The sequence below is a fragment of the Lissotriton helveticus genome, chromosome 2_1, assembly GCF_964261635.1.
Source record: "Lissotriton helveticus chromosome 2_1, aLisHel1.1, whole genome shotgun sequence".
In the NCBI taxonomy this organism is placed as follows: domain Eukaryota; kingdom Metazoa; phylum Chordata; class Amphibia; order Caudata; family Salamandridae; genus Lissotriton; species Lissotriton helveticus.
In genome coordinates this window covers 573,308,383-573,326,044 of record NC_136059.1, presented here as the reverse complement: position 1 = coordinate 573,326,044, position 17,662 = coordinate 573,308,383, and the positions used below count along the sequence as shown (strand labels likewise).

At 45.9% G+C, this 17,662-nt stretch overlaps 1 protein-coding gene across 3 annotated transcripts in view; it reads left to right on the top strand.

Annotated features, from left to right (window-relative positions):
* Nucleotides 1-2,957: 2,957 nt before the first annotated feature.
* Nucleotides 2,958-17,662, top strand: part of HEXB (hexosaminidase subunit beta) — a 353,508-nt gene continuing 338,803 nt past the window's right edge. For 2 of the 3 annotated variants that reach the window (XM_078675257.1, XM_078675258.1), the window contains exon 1: nt 2,965-3,401. In XM_078675257.1, coding sequence (XP_078531383.1) covers nt 3,100-3,401 — 302 coding nt within the window. In that variant the 5' untranslated portion in view covers nt 2,965-3,099. Of the gene's footprint in view, nt 3,402-17,662 lie in introns of all 3 variants that reach the window. The other variant, XM_078675259.1, reaches the window with a different exon arrangement.

Genomic DNA, 17,662 nt, shown 5'->3' with positions numbered 1-17,662 from the left:
TGGGTTTCCGCGCCACCACGATTGGCGATACCCACGGAGTGGGCCCATTGACTTTCTCTGTTATGCCTTGTCTTTCGAGGGTGTCAAGTTCTTGCTCCACCTTTTTTCTCAGATGGAAGGCTATTCTTCGGTGTCGGAGGGCTACTGGCTGAATGGACAGGTCAATGTGGAGGGATACTTCTTTCCCTTTTAGACATCCAATGCCCCGGAAGGTGTCTTCAAATTCTTCAAGAATCGTGTCCAGTTCCTCTTCCAGCACTGCCATCGCGAAGGATATCAAGTGGAGGTCTTCGGCTGCTTGACCGCTGAGTAGCATTCCACTGCCCTCCTTGGTTACGTAGATGGTTGACGGAATCTTCCGATCCTGGTGTTGTATTTCGGTTTGGAAGCACCCGATCAATGGGATTGGGGTCTTTTGTCCATAGGCGAACACTCGGATCTTGGCCGTCTTCAACACGGGCTTCTCTCGCAATTGGCTGTAGACATTTGCCGCCATGAGTTCGATCGAGGCTCCTGTGTCGATTGTGGCTCTCACCTCAGGGTGTAGTATTGTTATGCGGCACTTCGGGAGGCGTCGTTTCTTCCTTTGTGGTTGGTCTATGGCAAACACATAGTGGACCGGGTAATTATTGGAGTCTTCGTCCATGTCTTCGCTGTCCGGGTCTTCTCTGACGGCATGGGCTGCTTCGGGCTTTTGCTTGGAGGACCTGCACACTGATGCGAAGTGGTTCAGCCACCCACACGAACCGCATTTTCTCCCACGCGGACAGTCTTGAGCTCGATGTGGTGCGCCTCCACAGTATCTGCATTCTTTCCGGCGTTCGGGTGGCTGTCCTCTTCCAAAAGGGCGTTGCTTCGGCCGGACCACATTGACTTGTTCGGCCACGTGGACTTGCTCCACTTTGACTGGTCTATGGAGCGCCGCCTCCATGTGTGACGCTCTTGCCTGCGACAGTTCTTTGGAGCGGCCTAGCTTCAGAATATCAGCCAGTGGTTTTCCATCTTCTTGGAGGATCTTCACCCGCAGGTTGGAGGAATAGCACCCCTGTATGATTTGGCCGCATATTTCTTCTTGCTCGTCGCGAAAACCACATGTGCTTGCCAGTTCTTTCAGCCTTCCGTGGAAAGCGTCGAGGGATTCATCTGCTTCCTGTCGCGCTTGCCTGAAGATGAAACGCTTGTAGTCCTTACTGGCCATGGGCTCAAAATGTGCGTTGAGCGCATTGAGGAGTGTGACATAGGTGTGAGGAGTGGCCTCCACCAGGGTTTTATAAATCCTGTGAATGTCCTTCCCTCCAAGGTGAAGAAGAAGCGCCCTGCGTCATTCTCTCGCCGTTCCGGCCCCCTCAAAGTAGAATTGTAGGCGCTCTGTCCAGTCCTTCCATCGTGGGGCTAGGGATGCTGGTGCGCCGTCGACCACAAATGGTTCAATGGGCGGAATGGTCGCCATGGTGGCACGTGGCGGCTAGCTGTCCCTCTGCGGGGATGCGGGGGCGAGTGTCACAGGTAGGGGGCTCCTTCCTGTCAGCTGTACCAAGGGGGCCGCCAGAGATTGCAGGAATTTTCCCCCCTTTTTAGCCGGTGGTGAACGACCTACGCGGTGCTGTGGTGTGCCCACTGATGTGGTGAGGGGGGCGCCGGGCCTCCGCAGGCTGATCACGGGCAGAGCCACGCCCGTACCTGGTGTTGAGCGTCCGTGCGCTGTCTCCTACGTGCAGTCCCTGCTGTGAGGGCCTCCTGCGAAGCGTGCCTGTGTGCGTCACTCTTTACACTGGGGAGAGATAGCCCCGGTCGGGATCGCCGCGGGTGGGGCCCCTGGCGCCGGTGGCGCGATCGTGTACTGCAGCAGGGCGGGTGAAAAGGAGCGTCGGGGCACCGCATGGGTCCGTTATATCGTCGTCGCCATTGTCAGGTAACCCTGGGCGTAGTGGGGCGTAGTGGGGCTCCGCGGAGCTACGCGGAGAGGGCGAGAAGCTACGCCCACTCCCGCACTCCGCGTAGCCCCACTACGCACCTCCCTCCCGCTCTCCCCTACATACTTTATTTAAGCATTTACACGTGTTAAAACAAGTTAAAAGCACTTACCTTGTCCGGGGCTCGTCCGGGTCTTCATCTTTGAATAGCGTCCTTTGCCTGGATACCAATGCGCATGCGCGGGCGGCCGCGCATGCGCATTTCTCCCGAGAAATGCGCATGCGCGGCCGCCCGCGCATGCGCATTGGTATCCAGGCAAAGGACGCTATTCAAAGATGAAGACCCGGGCGAGCCCCGGACAAGGTAAGTGCTTTTAACTTGTTTTAACCCGTGTAAATGTTTAAATAAAGTATCTAGTGGAGGGCGGGAGGGAGGCGGGTGGCGGCCGACTCGGCTACGCTCACGGAGTGGGCGTAGTGTTGCCGGCTACGCTGTCTACGCAAAATGCGTAGAAGGCAACACTACGCCTACTCCGTGGGCGTAGCCGATTCGGACGCCCACCCTTATTGTCAGGTCCTTGTGGCTATGTGCGCAGCGCTGGCCTCGCTGCGCCGAACACATGGACCCGGGACACCTCGTTAGCTTTCCGCGTGGTCCCGGACTAACTCCGTGGCCACGCCTCCTTTATTTTGTAGCCTGCGGTGCGTGACGCATCACGCACCCGCAGGCGCACGGCTACGTGCGCATCAACTAGACTGCGGTACGCAGTCTCTAAACATTACAATACTTATTGAATGTCACGAAGCAATCTGAAACCTTGTGAGCTATGTTTATCTGCATGACCCTTACGGTGTGACATGTCTGGTTGCAATAACAGGAAATCATAGAGGTACAAAAATATTGGACAGATAGTACGCCATGGGAAAGCATAGAATTTTAGTTTACGTATTTTAATAGGACACGCCTTTAGGAATTGAGTCCTGGTCACGCTCCTTTGAGAGACCTCCCACACACTTATTTCATCCCACTTAAGGTCTGGCAACATTCTTTCCGGCCACCTCCGACTCAAGCTCACCTGACTACGAGTAGAGACTGGGCAGTCTAACTGCGCATGTGCGAAGCCCCGAGCGCCCAGCGGTTCCTGGTTTGTCACGTGACGCCCGCCGTGGCTCGTTCTGCATTGTGATGCGAGCGCCGGTGTTCGCTGTCAGCATGCCTGGGTCTCGGTTGCCCCTCTTGGTGCTCTGCGCTCTCTGCCTCCGGGCCGGCCTCGCGGCGCCTCCGGAGCTGGTGGAAGAAAGTCAGCAGGAGGAGGCGCCGCCGTTACCTCTTGAGCCGTCTAGATATGGCACTCTGTGGCCCCTTCCCCAGTCCGTGCACATTTCCCCGGAGGTGTACCACCTCTCACCCGCCGCCTTCAAAATTGTGCACGGGCCGCAGTCTTCAGCCGGACCGCTGTGTGTCATTCTTCAGGATGCCTTCCGCAGGTAGGTAGTGAGTGACCAGCAGTGTGGCAGTGTCTGCAGAGCTATGTAGGGAACGAAAATCACCGAGGGAAGGTGCACGGTCTCTCCCACTCTCCTCTCTCACTCTTTCGTTCTTGAACGGAGTCTTAGCAGGCAGGAGAGCATGGTTGGCGGTCATGTCCTGGCCACCCATCTTATTAGTTTGACCTTTCACCATGACCTTCTGCCCCAACTTTATAGGGCTCCTAGTAAAAGCGGAAGAAACATATTTTGACACTGCTAGCCTCCTTCCGCATGAAAGCCGAAGGCTGTCATTGCAACACCAACCCAGCATAGCACGTAAGTGCGATCTGTCCGATAATAACGCGACTTTATCTTTTTGTTTCTCTAAACTTGTTAACGTCTAGATGACAGGCAAACACAGGTGGAAACGTTATAGCGTAAATTTGTTTCCGTCTACATTTCGAGTACATCTCTGGTTAACAAGTTGCCGATCCCCAGGATTGGAAGTAGAACTATTTAATTAAGTCTATGTTGCTTCACCGAGTTTCCATGTATGCATGAGTAAGTATATGCTTGTATTTTAGGCGTGTGTTCACATAGAACAAAATTGAAGTTGCATTTTAAAATGTTTAGATTTTTCCCTTGAGCTGAAACCCCTTCGTTTTCACTATCACCATCTTTGTGGGAATTTGCACCATGGATGCTGATTTATTTTTGCCCTGGACAAGAATGAATCTCAGACTGTATGTAAGGTGATCCACAAAGTTTCAGTTTTGTAGATGTTCACTGACTTTGCAAGACATCACTGCTTCAGTAAAGTCCATACCTTATCCCCGAGAAAAGATTTGTGCACAGGAAATATTTCTTCTAATTAAATTATTTTGTAAATGTAAACCTAACCTTTTGAGAACACAAAACTAGTTTACACCCATAGCAAAGCCATTTGAACACGTAAATCCAACTTCAGTATGCAAATGGCTTTGCGAATCAGACTCTAGATTTCTACCCATTTGTTGTGATGAACTGTCGGAAAATGGTCACAGAAACCTTGACCTTAGAAATTGTGATAGATAGAAATGATCTCTTCTGTGTTATAAACAAAAGAATCAGACATAGCAAGGAACACTTAGTAAAACTATTACAAATAATTATCATGCCTAGCCTAATCTCTGCACACAAAATCTTTAAAGGATTACTACCATGCAAATCAAACAAAAATCGATAAAGAATACCACTGTGGCCCACTGTATACATCTCCCTATTTGCTTCTCCATTTTTATGTCTTTCTGCTCTTCGGATCTATACTAATCTTATGAAGGTCAGCAGAAGGGGGACACACTGTCCAGTTTGCTTAGAAGAGTTGACTAGAACAGTAGCATTCTTGGGTTTGATTGTGGCAGCCTTGGGATACGAAACCATGAAATTCATTACTTAAAATTAGAATTGGATGAATGTGTAAATTCATATTGGGGTCTGATTCGCTCACTTATTTTCACAGCTTAGTAAAACTTAGGAGCACACTGTATTTACCAGGGCAAAATCCAGCATGAGATTTTGCTCACATAAACAGGCATTACTCGCACAGGAATTCTGCAAGCGTGGCAGAATTTGTTTATTAACAATTCTAATCTTATGGCAGTTTTTATGGACGTTCCAGGGTGGTTCTACCTTTTTTAAGTAGATGTGTACCCCCAAACTTGCAAGTTCATGTTGGTTTACTTTTTACATGAAGTTTGTCATGGTCTGGAACAAGGGTCTCCAACCTTTTCTGTAACAGCTACTTATGTTCAATGAAAATCATCCAGAGCTACTATTAGTGATGTAGGAGTGGCCACCCCAAACAAGACTGTCAGCAGTAATCACATCAGTGCATTAAGCAGGGTTACCCGTAAATTCCCCTCTACATGGATAATACATAGCTGCACCCCCCTGGCACATGGTGATATTAGAAGTAATAAAAATCTCTCCCACTCAAATAATAGATTTTATAAATTCAACCATTTTTCTCTAAACAGCTTATGAGTTCTGAATATACACACATTTTCATCTCAAATGTATGCTTTCTAATTTTTGCAAACAAATAATAATTCAACTAAGCTGGGCTGCACACAGGAGATCTACTCACAAGGTACTGGAGAGCTGCTGGTAGCTCACAAGCTACTTGTTGGAGATGCCTGCTCTGGAGTAAAGTACCATTTTAATACATTTGCAATGGAAAAGGAACAATTAAAACTGACTGTGGTGTAAAGGAAGAAATTTCTCCACAGTATGGCAGTACTTAATGCGTAAAAATAAGTGTAAAAGCAGGAGCACTAAGTTTTTGTTAGGACCCTGCCACTGACTGTGCCTAATGCAGAAACTGCTGAATACCAGGTCTTCAGATCGCGCTTCACTTTCTGTCCCTTTATCTCACTCTTACAGATTATTTTTGTCCCGCTATCTCTTTGTTACTGTTTTTCTGTATTTCATAGTCTTTCGCCTTTCTCTCGTGTGTGACAAAGTCCGTTGATGGAAAAATAAGCCCATTGCCACAAACTGATCAAAATATGCCCTGTAGGTAAAATCAAAAACAACGTTTTAAAGTGTAAGTTTACTGTGTTTTCATGTATAAATGGTTACACATGGAAGTACTCATGGGAATTGGTTATAGCGGCCCTTTTCCTCTAGTGCTCCTGGAGCTCTTTGTGACTTTAAGAAAGTTTGAACTACAAGTGTTGTAACAGGCTGGGTGGCTTCACAGGGAGGCCGTACTGTCAGAGGCATGAGGGAGGAAGTGGCCGGACCGGAGAAGATCACGAGACTAGACCTGCTTACATCAGCAGTCACAAGACTCAGCACAGTAACTGGGAACGAGTTCATCTAAATTAACCTTTTGACATATGCCTCAGCTCATTGTTGTCTTGGGTCCCTCTAGCATCCAATTTTAACTAGTAGAGCTGGAATAACTGGTAATACAAGACCGGTCCTCCTTGCCTTAATGCTAGACATTCCTTGTTTTTCTGAGCTCCATGTTTGTTTTGAAAACGTATTCAGTACATTTAGATTTTAAAAAAAAAAGTGACTCCCAGAGAGTACACAACAGATATACCTGCTATGGTAGAACCCATGTTTTTGAGTTATCCAGTCTCTCAACTACCCACCACCATTTTGTTTCAAAATATTTGTCGTTTGTTTCCCACCCAGCCGCATTGTGAGCTGTGTGCCCGTTCTGCTCTAGAACGCGGTCGCTGAGATATCCATGGCCGCCATATCCAGTCTTAATTTTTTGGGCTTCCATGACTTGTATATGTTTCTTGGGTATCCATGTTTAACTGCTCTAGCTCTGGCAGATCTGGAGAACCCCAAGTTTGAACAACATTTCTTCTAGCAACCATGAACCTCACCCTACACACGTTCTTTACGCGTTGTTGTGGAGGCTACCTATTCCCTCCCACCCCCCGCCCAAGAAATCGAAACTACACCCGTTTTTCTGTGCCAGCCACCGGTGTCATGCAGTGTTCCACCTCAGATCAAAATGTCTTTAATTCTGGGCACTCCAGTAACACGTGGAACATGATTCCCCTCTGATCACAGACTTGCTGGCAGCAATCGTCGGGAAGTGCACTCTCTTCTGGCCATGAGCAACCTGGTGAGATTATCCCTATGAAGGATGTTTAACTGCTCCAGTCTGAACCGGGAATGTAGAACTGCCTCTCGTAGTACCATGACTGCCTCCACCCTCTCCCCGTGCTCAATGGTACTCATGTCCTCCTTCCATTTAGCCCTGAGATCAACAAGCGGGGCAGGGGTATTGTTGACGATAGTCCTGTATATGAGGATATGGCTTTCTGCAGGATCACCAGAGAAGAAGTCTGCTCTTCAGCAGGATGCATCCACGAGGGGGGATTTTCTGGGGACATGGGTTGCAGGAACTTAAATGCCTCGGTGCTTGCCAGTTTAAAGTTCACTTTGACATCCACAAGGGTTTTTAGCTCCCCCCCTCCCCAAAGTGATCATCTTAAACAGTGCAGCACGAACTAGGAGGGACAGAGGCAGGCTGCACCAGTATGAGATATTGTTTCTTGATTGGTCTAGGATAGCATTGAGGTAAAACATTACCTCACTGTCCCTAGTTGTGTAGATTCACCCCCCACCCCTCCCAAATATTTGAATCGCTCGGTAACAATGGGGATTGCTTTCCACAGGACTACGTGTGACGGCTTCCCAGAGAGTGTATGGAGAACCAACTTCTCCCAGTTGATGTGCAAGCCAGAATAATACCTAAACCGGTCCAGGAGGTGCTTAGGCAGCCAATGGTCAACTCCGTCTCGTAGAGATAAAATAAAACATCATATGTGTATAGAAAGATTAATTCCTCTCATTTGGCCTCCCCCTCCGCCACCCATTTGAGCCCCTGTATGAGAGGGGTCACTCCATACCCAACAGTCAAAGGGTTCAAGCACCAGGACAATGATCATTGGACAGCAGGCATCCCTGCCTGGTCCCCCTCTTTAAGCGGGAAGGCTTTAAGAATGTCCTATTCACACTAACCTTGGCCAGGTGTTTGCTGAATAGCAAGTCTACCCAGGCTTTGTATTGGGGGCCGAAGCCCATTTGTGTCAGCACCTCCTGAACGTAAGACCATTCTAGTGTGTCAAAAGCTTTGGTAGTGTTTAGTGAGAGGACCACTATGTGCTACTATATATCCTCCATGTAGGCCATACAGCCAAAGAGCCTCTGAAGATGAAGGCAGGTGCTCCCATCGGGCATGAAGCCCATCTGGTCTGGGTGCACCAGAGTTGTAATAACTTGGTTGAGACGTATGGCAAATAGTTTGGCCAATATTTTTGTCTCTATGTTGAGGTGTGACAATGGGCAGTAAGAGCCACACTCCAGCTTTTAGCCTTTCTTGGGCACAGTTACAATTGTCGGCATGCGGAGATCATCGGGAAACATCCCATTTTCTCGTGCTCCTTTGAACTGAGCAAGGAGATAAGACATTGGCTTACTGGCAATACCCTTATAAAACTCTATTGGAAACCCATTGCTTCCGACTGTCTTGCCAGATTGTAACGCTGCAATTACCATGCCGATTTCCAGTTCAATCAGGGCTCCTCTACCAAGGATCTGTTGTACGGAGAAAGCTGTGGTGCATGACATTCCCCAGGAAGTCCTGTGTCATCTCCCCCCCCCCCGCCCCCCCGTTGTTGACCAGTAAAAGGCTTTGTAGAACTCTGTGCACCTGTCAGCGATTGCAGTGGTCTCCGAGAAGTTTCCATCTGCCCCTGCCTCTCAGAGGGAAGCCCGCCCCTCCTATTTCTCACCCGTTGCCCCCCCCCCTCCCGCGGTAGACCACCCAATTAAGACCTCTTTCTCGTCTACCTAACCAAGCCAACATCTTACCTGCTTGGTCTGAGACTTTGTTTAGGTGTCCCTGAGAGACCTGGTACAGACTTCATGCCTCATTCTATATTAAGTCCCGGAATTCTTTTTGTTTCAATCTAAGGCCATGTTTACTCTGTCCATCCCGTTCAGCGATGCGTTCCTATTCCAGCTGGAGAATGTCCTCCTCAAGGTGTGCAGTTGCTGCAATCTGCTCACTGCGCTTGGCCACTGGCAAGGAGGTAGCCTGACCCTTAATATCAGTTTTCTAAGGTAAGTAATGCTCTGTGGCCTCCCTAAGTTGTATTGTCACTTACTTGCCTTTCAGGGTCCAAGGGTCTAGCATGGTAGACTTTTGAAACCTCGCCCAAGAAGTCCACCAAGGGAGGGGAGAACTTCGATATTCCTCGTGGGAGGTAGTGAGTGTTTGTAAAATGCCTGCTCGTGTGCTCGTGTGGGAAGCAGTGATCTATGCAGGAAAAACAGTGATGAGCCCCAGAGTAGGAATTCTGACTGGCAGTGAGATGGTGCACTCACCAGACATCCACCAGCTCCATGGCTTTGAGAAGTCTCACTAATTGTGTTCCCCTGCCACCTCATATGTCCCGTGTGATCTGTCCATAGCAGCTGATAAGGGTGTGTGTTCAAGTCTCCAGACAAAACTAATGTCCTTTTAAGAAGCGGTAGCAATAGTGCTCCTATTGCCTCCAGGGCGGGGGTTTGGAGCTGGGTTGGTAAGTATACGAATATATGTTTCAGCCATTTGTTATGCCAAGTGTCGGACACTACTAAAATCCTTTGCTAGGGGTCCACACACATGTTGTCCTCCACAAAGGGAAGTTCCTTTCTGATTCAGATGGCTACTCCACGTGAGTACAAGGTGAATTCCACATAGGCCAGCAGTCGTAACATCCCCAACAAAACTGTCCAACTTCCCCCACCCTGTGTATGTTCACCGCAGGCCAAAAACTGCCCACCAATTCCTCACCTCCACTCCCCCAAAATTAAAAGAATGCCTGTAGCCCTAACCAGCCAAGCGCCATTACCAAACAACCTTATGATAGTGGATGCTTCTCCAGTTCCGACCCCATTGCGACATGCAGTCCTATTCCACAGATGCCCACAATCACCGGGAGCTGTGGGTCAGGAGTCAAAGTGGTTTCTGCAAGTTGTCAGTCCCCTCTGCTCTTGCAGCAGTCCGCACGGAAGATTGGCGTTGGAGCTTTGGGCCTTGTGCCGGGCCTTCCTTGGAGCGCCAATGGCACCTGCTTCAACGATTCTGTTGCAGCACCTCCCTCCATGTATCTTGGCCATTTGGTTACGCCAGCGTTTCTCACGATGACTCCCTCTTCAAGCCAGGCCACTCCTCCACCCAGTCCCTTACTGCCTCTGGCGTGACCAAGAAAAATATCTCTCTAAGAATAACCTGAGGCGAGCAGGGTAGAGTAGCGTATATCTGAGTTACATGGCTCGAAGATTTTGCTTTGCATTGTCAAAAAAGCATTGTTGTACTTTTACAGTGTAGTCTGGCAAAACCGTGACCTTCATGTTCTCACATGTTAGGGAGCCTAGTACGCGGTAGATCCATAGTAAAGCATCTGCGATGCCTCTGCCCTTGCGTTATGCGGGAGCATCTCACTTCAGGCCCAGGTAGAAACTTCTCTCCTGAATTCAACGTATGTGGAGGGCACTTCCTCTTTGTCTGGGAAGTCTGAAGCAAGGGAGTTAAGTGCCATGGTTTGGGTGCATAGAAAAAGTGTAATAAGATGGACTCCCTTAAATCTGTATGGTCTGGTAGAAGGAAGGAGAATGTTTTAGGCACAGCTGTCTGGCCACTGTGGCAGAACCCTGCAATCCCTGGTTGAGCCCTCTTGTAATCCTTGTATCTAGTGTTTCTCAGTGTACCCAGGCATTTCATGAGGCAGTATGTTGTTCATAATTATAAAGCGCATAAGTAAAAATTACTCTTTCTATTGTCATATGGGCTCATGATGCAACAATTGTTGGTCGTTCATCTTTTACAAAATGTCTGTATTCCTTTTTAAGGTGGCAGATTAAACAGCTGTAACAAATGGTAGGTCTGCTGATAATTCCATTATTCAATCAGCTCTTTCCGGTACACAGGAATGTAGGAAACCAGATTGGTAAACTATTTGAGAGAAAGGCCACAGTCTTGATGTGATCTGTGGCTGAGATCCAGGAAGTTTAAACAATCTAGTGATTTGAAAACAAATTCAGGTGTCTGGGAGGAATCCTGTGTTGCTCTCTGTAGCTTGGCTCCAGCAATCAATCTTCCCTGAGAACAAATGTATGTGCTATATGAACAGTAGCCTATTGCAACATTAAATGAACATTTTAACAAGATACAATTCTCAAACCACTCTAGATGGAAATGAGTAATATTATAGCAGAATGAAGCAGATTTGACATAAACACATATATATTTAAGGAATTAATTTGGCAACTGGTTTATTATTCCTGAAGGCAGGCCTGAAGAACTGTCTTGATGCTTTGGACTTAAAGCCTAGATGGTGCTTGTGTAGTGCCCCATGCCTTTAATTGTCAGACTATTAACTTGTGCAGAATGCAACACTTTCCATAGAGTTGCATTACAAAAGACTGGCTCCAGACTAGAATACTGTAAGAAGCATGAGTGAAGGATGGTGCACCAAAAGAAGAAGTCTGTAGTAAATATGGTAGTAGAAAAAGTTCCTTTATTATTAGAAAATCTTTAAAAGGCCTCAGCCAACGCGTTTCGTCCCCAAAGGGGACTTCGTCAGGGCAAAAAGAGAACGGCAATATTTAGAGATGAACCCAAGACCTGCTAATCCCAAAACAAAGTGTCCACGTCGTAGGTGAGTGAAGTTCTCAACCTAATAGCATTTTGATAGTTTTGTTAGCCTCATGTGGAACATATGGCTTTGTTCCACATGTATTTCATATGGTGCAAAACCACTTGGAGTGTAGTACTTGATGAATGGGGTATTTAGCACGATTAGTGTGAAGGACCAAGATATATTGCGCCTGCAATAATTGTACCCGGAAGTAGTTAATCAAAGGAAGGGGGCCCGAGAAGGATATCTGCAAAGTCTGGATGTACCTATCTGACTAACTGGTCTAAGCATGTATAACTGAGTAGTGCACCGGATGGGGCTCCAGCTGATGTGTGTTTGTCACAGAGGAACTATTGAGTGAAGTGGAGTCCACATGCAGCAAGCACACATTGGAATCACCATCTTACCAGTTTCATAAGAGATGCTATGAAATTGTGTACTTCAATGGATATCGGTGAAGACAGTATTTATACTGGCCATTGCCAGCCATGTACTAGGTCTGCCTGTTGACCTATGTATTGAGACCAGTCTAATTTAACACGTTACGGTGCCAGTTTGTTTAAAAAGATTATCAACTCCTATGACCTCAGTCAGCAGATCATACTTTTATCTAGGTACTGTTCTTTCAGCTTTAGAAAGCTGTTGAGGGACACCCACAGTTCCACGGACTTCTGATACAACTGGGAAGGCATACCTGTCCCTGTATTCTATCTGCAGATGTAGGTTGTTGCTTTAGGTACATTCAGTAGCCCTAGAGTAGTCTGCCCCCAGTTTGTGCTAATTTTATGACATTATGGAGGATCACTTTTAAGTAGACTGCTAAAATTTGACTCTCTGAAAATCTGTAGGACTATGACCAAGGAGAATTTACAGTCCCCTTGAGGCATATCTTTTGGCTGCTTTCAGAACAGCCCCTCACTTAATCTTATCCAATAAGCCATTTGCATTCCAGGTAGGAAACTGTAGTGTTTGTGATTCAGCGTTGTTGATCCTTTCAGCCATTATGAAATATTCACCCAATGGGCAGCAAGACCATGTATGTGCCAACAATAACTAACGAAAATATGCAAACTAAATAAAGAGAAATGTAAGCTAAATAAAAACACTTGTGAACAATTCTTAACCCAGTCCTACCCACCCACCCTGTATTTAGAAATATGAAGCATTGTTAAGTTTGGTCAAGACACCATTTGCCTCTCCAATGGCATCCTAGAGTACATTAGAACCCTAGTAAAGATAATCTTAAAACTACCCCCTCAACTGATTTGCAATGATAAAGGTATGAATTGACATCTTAGGCCTTCATTAAATGAAATGTTTTGCAAGCGTCATGTGTCCAGTTATAAGCCAGATTATTAGTGTGAACATTATGGCAAGGTGTATCTAACTGTGTTGTGGCGTGGCTGGACAGGATGTCTTCTCTTGTAGCTGGTTTGTACTTGTGGACCATGTATCTTCTTATGGTCTTTACCTCTTTGTAGAGCAATACTACAGTCTAAATGCGGATCAGCATTGACGTGCTTGACTGATTGTGGACATTCTACACAAAGGAAATGGAACCAGAGCTTGGCTAAAGATGCCCGCGATCTGGCAGAATCTATTTCTGGCTTTGAACTGTCTGTAGCAGACCCCAAATCGAGCGCAGGGTCTGGACAGTTGGGCAAGAGCCCTGTCTTCTCATGTGCTCTCCTTTTAAGCCTAATTCGTTGCCCCTTCCTCCTTTCTGGGTTGGACATCAAGTGAGTCTTCATTGCATGTTCTTTTGGCAGTTGGGGCCATCGGTTTGGACTGTTGAGTTCAGCTGCCTCTGGGGCTTCAAAGAATGTCTTGTTTTTGAAGAAGACATTGCGTTTCATGGGTTGGAGTACCATGTAATCCAGCTTTATGGCATGTAGTTTCCATTTTACGCTGTCAAAGGGGTTTCTTTGCTTCTGCACTTGTTTGGTGTAAAATGGGGATGCTTGTGAATTCATATGCAACTGAGCCCTTGACATTGGGCTGGATACCCAGGGGTGACTTCTGGGCCAGCACATTGGGAACTTGCTTAATCTCGAAACAGGCAGCCAACTCTGCCTCTAGTACCCAGAAGTGGATCCAGACACCAAGAAAGTGGTGAGGCTGGCCATACCTTGACCTCCCTCAAGAAACCCTACTACATGAATGTTTCTGCGGTCTGCTCTACCTTCTGTGTCTTCAGAGCTCAGTGACGAGCTTCTGAGTCTCCCACAGTTGTCTGGAGTGTTTTTTACGGTCTTCTTAAATTATGAGATTGTTTTTCTGCCTGTCTTTTTAATTCTGCCTGCTGCATTCCAAAAGTCTTTTCCCAAGAATATCACATCTTACACATTTTCTGCAATTTTAGTCTCTGGTTTCAGGCTGGTATGATCAGTGGCCTGCAGGAACGTCTTTGTGCCTGTAGTTTGAGCACCAATCCTTCGGTTTCTGTGGTCACTTATTCTCAAGAGGTTTCTGTTGAGAATCCGGGAGCTTTACACATTTTCAATCTTGCGTTTAGGGGGAATCTGTCTTGGCTTAGTGCTGCTAGAAGGAGAAGAGGCACCCACAGTGTACTACGGTCCACATCGGGATCAGGTTCACTTACAGTAGTGGTGTGGGTCTCTGCCTCAGGCATTGTTTACTTAAGAGAGATAAAGTGGGCCTCCTCTTTAAGGACACGAACACTTGGTATTATAGTCCTTTATTCATACAGCATGTCTCCTAGTTTCTCCCCACATGTCACATGGCTCCCAATTTCTCAGGATCTCCTTAAGCTGGTTCCCCTTTCCCAGACACACTTTTGTTCGCAGCCGATGACCTCAGTCTACATTACACCCAACAGGGCCTGGTCTGCCCCCATACAGGCTATTAACGCCTTACCAGTTTATTTTAGATTGCACAGTGGTAGCTTCAGTGCTGGGAGTTGTGACCACCTCTTCTGTGCACACACACAGCATTTTGGACCTTAACCCTCTCTCCTCTGCAGCAGGGAAGCAGCCTGCGTGCTTTTGAATGGTGCCCATAATCCATGTTGCTAGTTGACGTAGGGAAAAAGTCGAAGGGCAATCCTAGGTTTCTGCTCAGGAATAAATCTCAGTGCCTTGTTTACACACACATTTTTAGTCTGTTCCGATCACTTGTTATGTTATATGTGCTTATATAAGCTCCGCTGCCCCAGCAAAGGGGTGTCCCAGCACTTTCACTCACACAAACCTACCCCGAAAGCCAAAAAACAGGGGATTCAGATACGAGCCAAAGACAGAACTATAGTGGTGGAAAAAGATAGGGTTTGATCGCTCTCCTGAAGTCCAGCAAGGCCGTCCATGACTCGGATCTCAAGTGGCATACTTATAGCGCTGTATGTCGCACAAATAAGCTGGAACTAGATTTGTATTTGAAGAGGGCAGTCAATAGAGGCTTAACAAGGATCAGTTTTATATTAGTTTCAATTTGATGCCGAAGAGAAGTCTAGCTGTGATGTTATGACTTTGTGGTTGCAGTGCTGGGGTTCCCCGACGTAGGGCTTATTCCCATGGTCCAGTAGTATGTGTAGTATCTTTGCTTGCTGGCCCTGAGATACTACACAGAATCCGCTTCAGTCCATGCATAAAACTCTGGAGCTTGACTAGCAGTTACCCATAAAACATTTATATTTGGCTGTTGTGAACATTGTTTTAGTGTTTAACCAACAATTATTTCACATGGGAAGTAGAGAATAAGAATCATGCCATAGTTTTCCTTAGTTGCTTTACCTCAGGTTGTTATTTAATAGTGGTATGATAATGCATGTTTTTTGGTCTTCGACATTCTCCACTCCAAAAAGGATTTGTTAACCGTTGCAGGGATGCATACTTGCCCAGAAAATACAGCTCTCAAAAGCACCAAGCTAATACCTGTAAGAGCCATAACGTTCACAATAATGGCACAGCGAATTTCTGTATTTGTATTTTTTGTATACACCTATTGGGCATGAATGGGACATGCACTTACCTTATTGTAAAATGCCACTATAACATTTTTCCGTATTTAATGTGACCATTATTTCTTTTCATGTTGAAGTACTCAAGAATATAAAATACTCTCGACCCACTTTGAGCCGATGTAATGTCCTCCTTTTCTGTGGTTTAATAGTAATTTATTTATTTTCTTGTATACATGTCAGCATATGTAGTTCTTTGCAATTCTGAGTAAAAAAACATTTATTTTTCCAATGACTTTTTCCAATTAATGTTGTCTCGAGATAAAACTTCACTATCTTAAACACTAAAATCACGTTACTTTTAATTTTCAAATATTTAGTGTGGGTCTGCCTGTCCCGGTCAGTGCCGAAATCTGGTAACAATTCGGCTTGGGGGCAGTGATGGGAATTTGAGACCGTATCTTTTCATGAAGTGTAGCAGTATCTTATGAAAAGCTGATAGTTTGGGTCTAAGCTGCATATTTACTAAACAAATAAAGACTGTTTATTGAGGTCCAAATATCTGTATTTTTTTAAACAAACTATATTTTTATTGATACCGTGGAGCTCTAACTGGTTTGACTCTTGGTAGCATGTAGTCACTTACATTAATGGAGGTACTACTGCCTGACAATATCACTGCTACTTCTGAGACCAAGACTTGAATTTAGTTGTGGCAAGTCTCATGTTGAAAGTCTTGTTTTTCCAGTTTGAGAAATGGGAAAGTTGCAAGTAACTTCTAGTTTTGAATCCAGATAGAGGGCCTGCCACGAGCACTATCTGCAAATAAGAACATTATGCTGCAGTACTGTGTGCTACTCGGCCAGCCCCAGCCTTGCTGCAAATTCCTCACTGGGTGTCCTTGTCTGGGTGTCCTTGTTCCCTTTTTTAGTAGTTAACCACTTGGCTGCTAAGGCACATGATGCTCTTCCATTGACTTTCCATTGAAATCAATGGAAACTCCATGACGAGTTACCCTTGTCATTAGCACTGAAGGGGTTAATCCCTTTATCTCAGTCAAAGTTCTAAGCAAGAACAATTTCTGAAGTTGTTGAAATCATCTCAAGATTTGCTTTCAAGCGAACCAATCAATCAGAATTAACAGGCACTCTTTTTCTTACATACTGTCCTTTTTATTGGCGACTTAAGTAGTGGCTTGCTGGCTTTGAAACTGCTGTACAGTAAGTAGAAACTCCATGTTGAGTATAGTAAAGCAATTGTAATAAACTAACCTCACGCTCTTTGCGAGATTTGAATGGGAGTTGTTTTTACAGTTTTGCAAACTGATCAAAATGGGTTTAAATGCCATTCAATTTATAATGGGAGTACCATAACATGGTATGACAGTACTTGGCACGGAGGGAGTTCCAAACTACATAGTAGAGTTTGCCAATGTATACCCAGATACCAGCGTATATGCATGCAGAGGCAGACATGCAAACGACACTCGCAGATTCATAGACGTGCAGAGGCGCACTCACTTCAACTCACACCAATTTTTCACCTGTCTGCTTGATTCAGGCACAAGCCATTGCCAGAAGAGAGGATAGGCACAGGACTAGGCCCCCCCATCCCCCTCCACCCCCCTCCCCGGGCTGCGTACATTAAGCATGTGTTTTTGACAGTTTTTGAAAGTGTCCCCTCCATCGATGAGAACCCCTGCAGCTTTGGGGATTCAGCAGTACTGTATTTAGGAGCTAAGGAGACTGAGGTAAACATCACTGGTGAATGACTACAGTTGGATGAGGGCATTCCACCTGGCCTCTTGGACAATTTACTATTGATTTTGCTCATAATATTAATGGTTTTCCTCTGGTTTTGTTACTATTTCTTTAATCCCATAGTCTATCATTCCAATTGGGGACACAATTTAGCCAAAAGTTATTGAAGAAATTACTCAAATTAACCCCAGTCACACACATTATACTTAGGGTAGAGTACCCATTCACATGGTTCAAGAAATGACTATATGTCCGCTTTTGTGTGGATTCATTGCATTTACTTAAATGACTTAAAACATGTATACTTTACGTGTTCTTAAATCGGAAAGGTTAGTAAATTAACATAACGGATGTAAATTACAACCAGGTTTTAACTAAAGCATGTTGTAATTTACACCTGTATTTCTG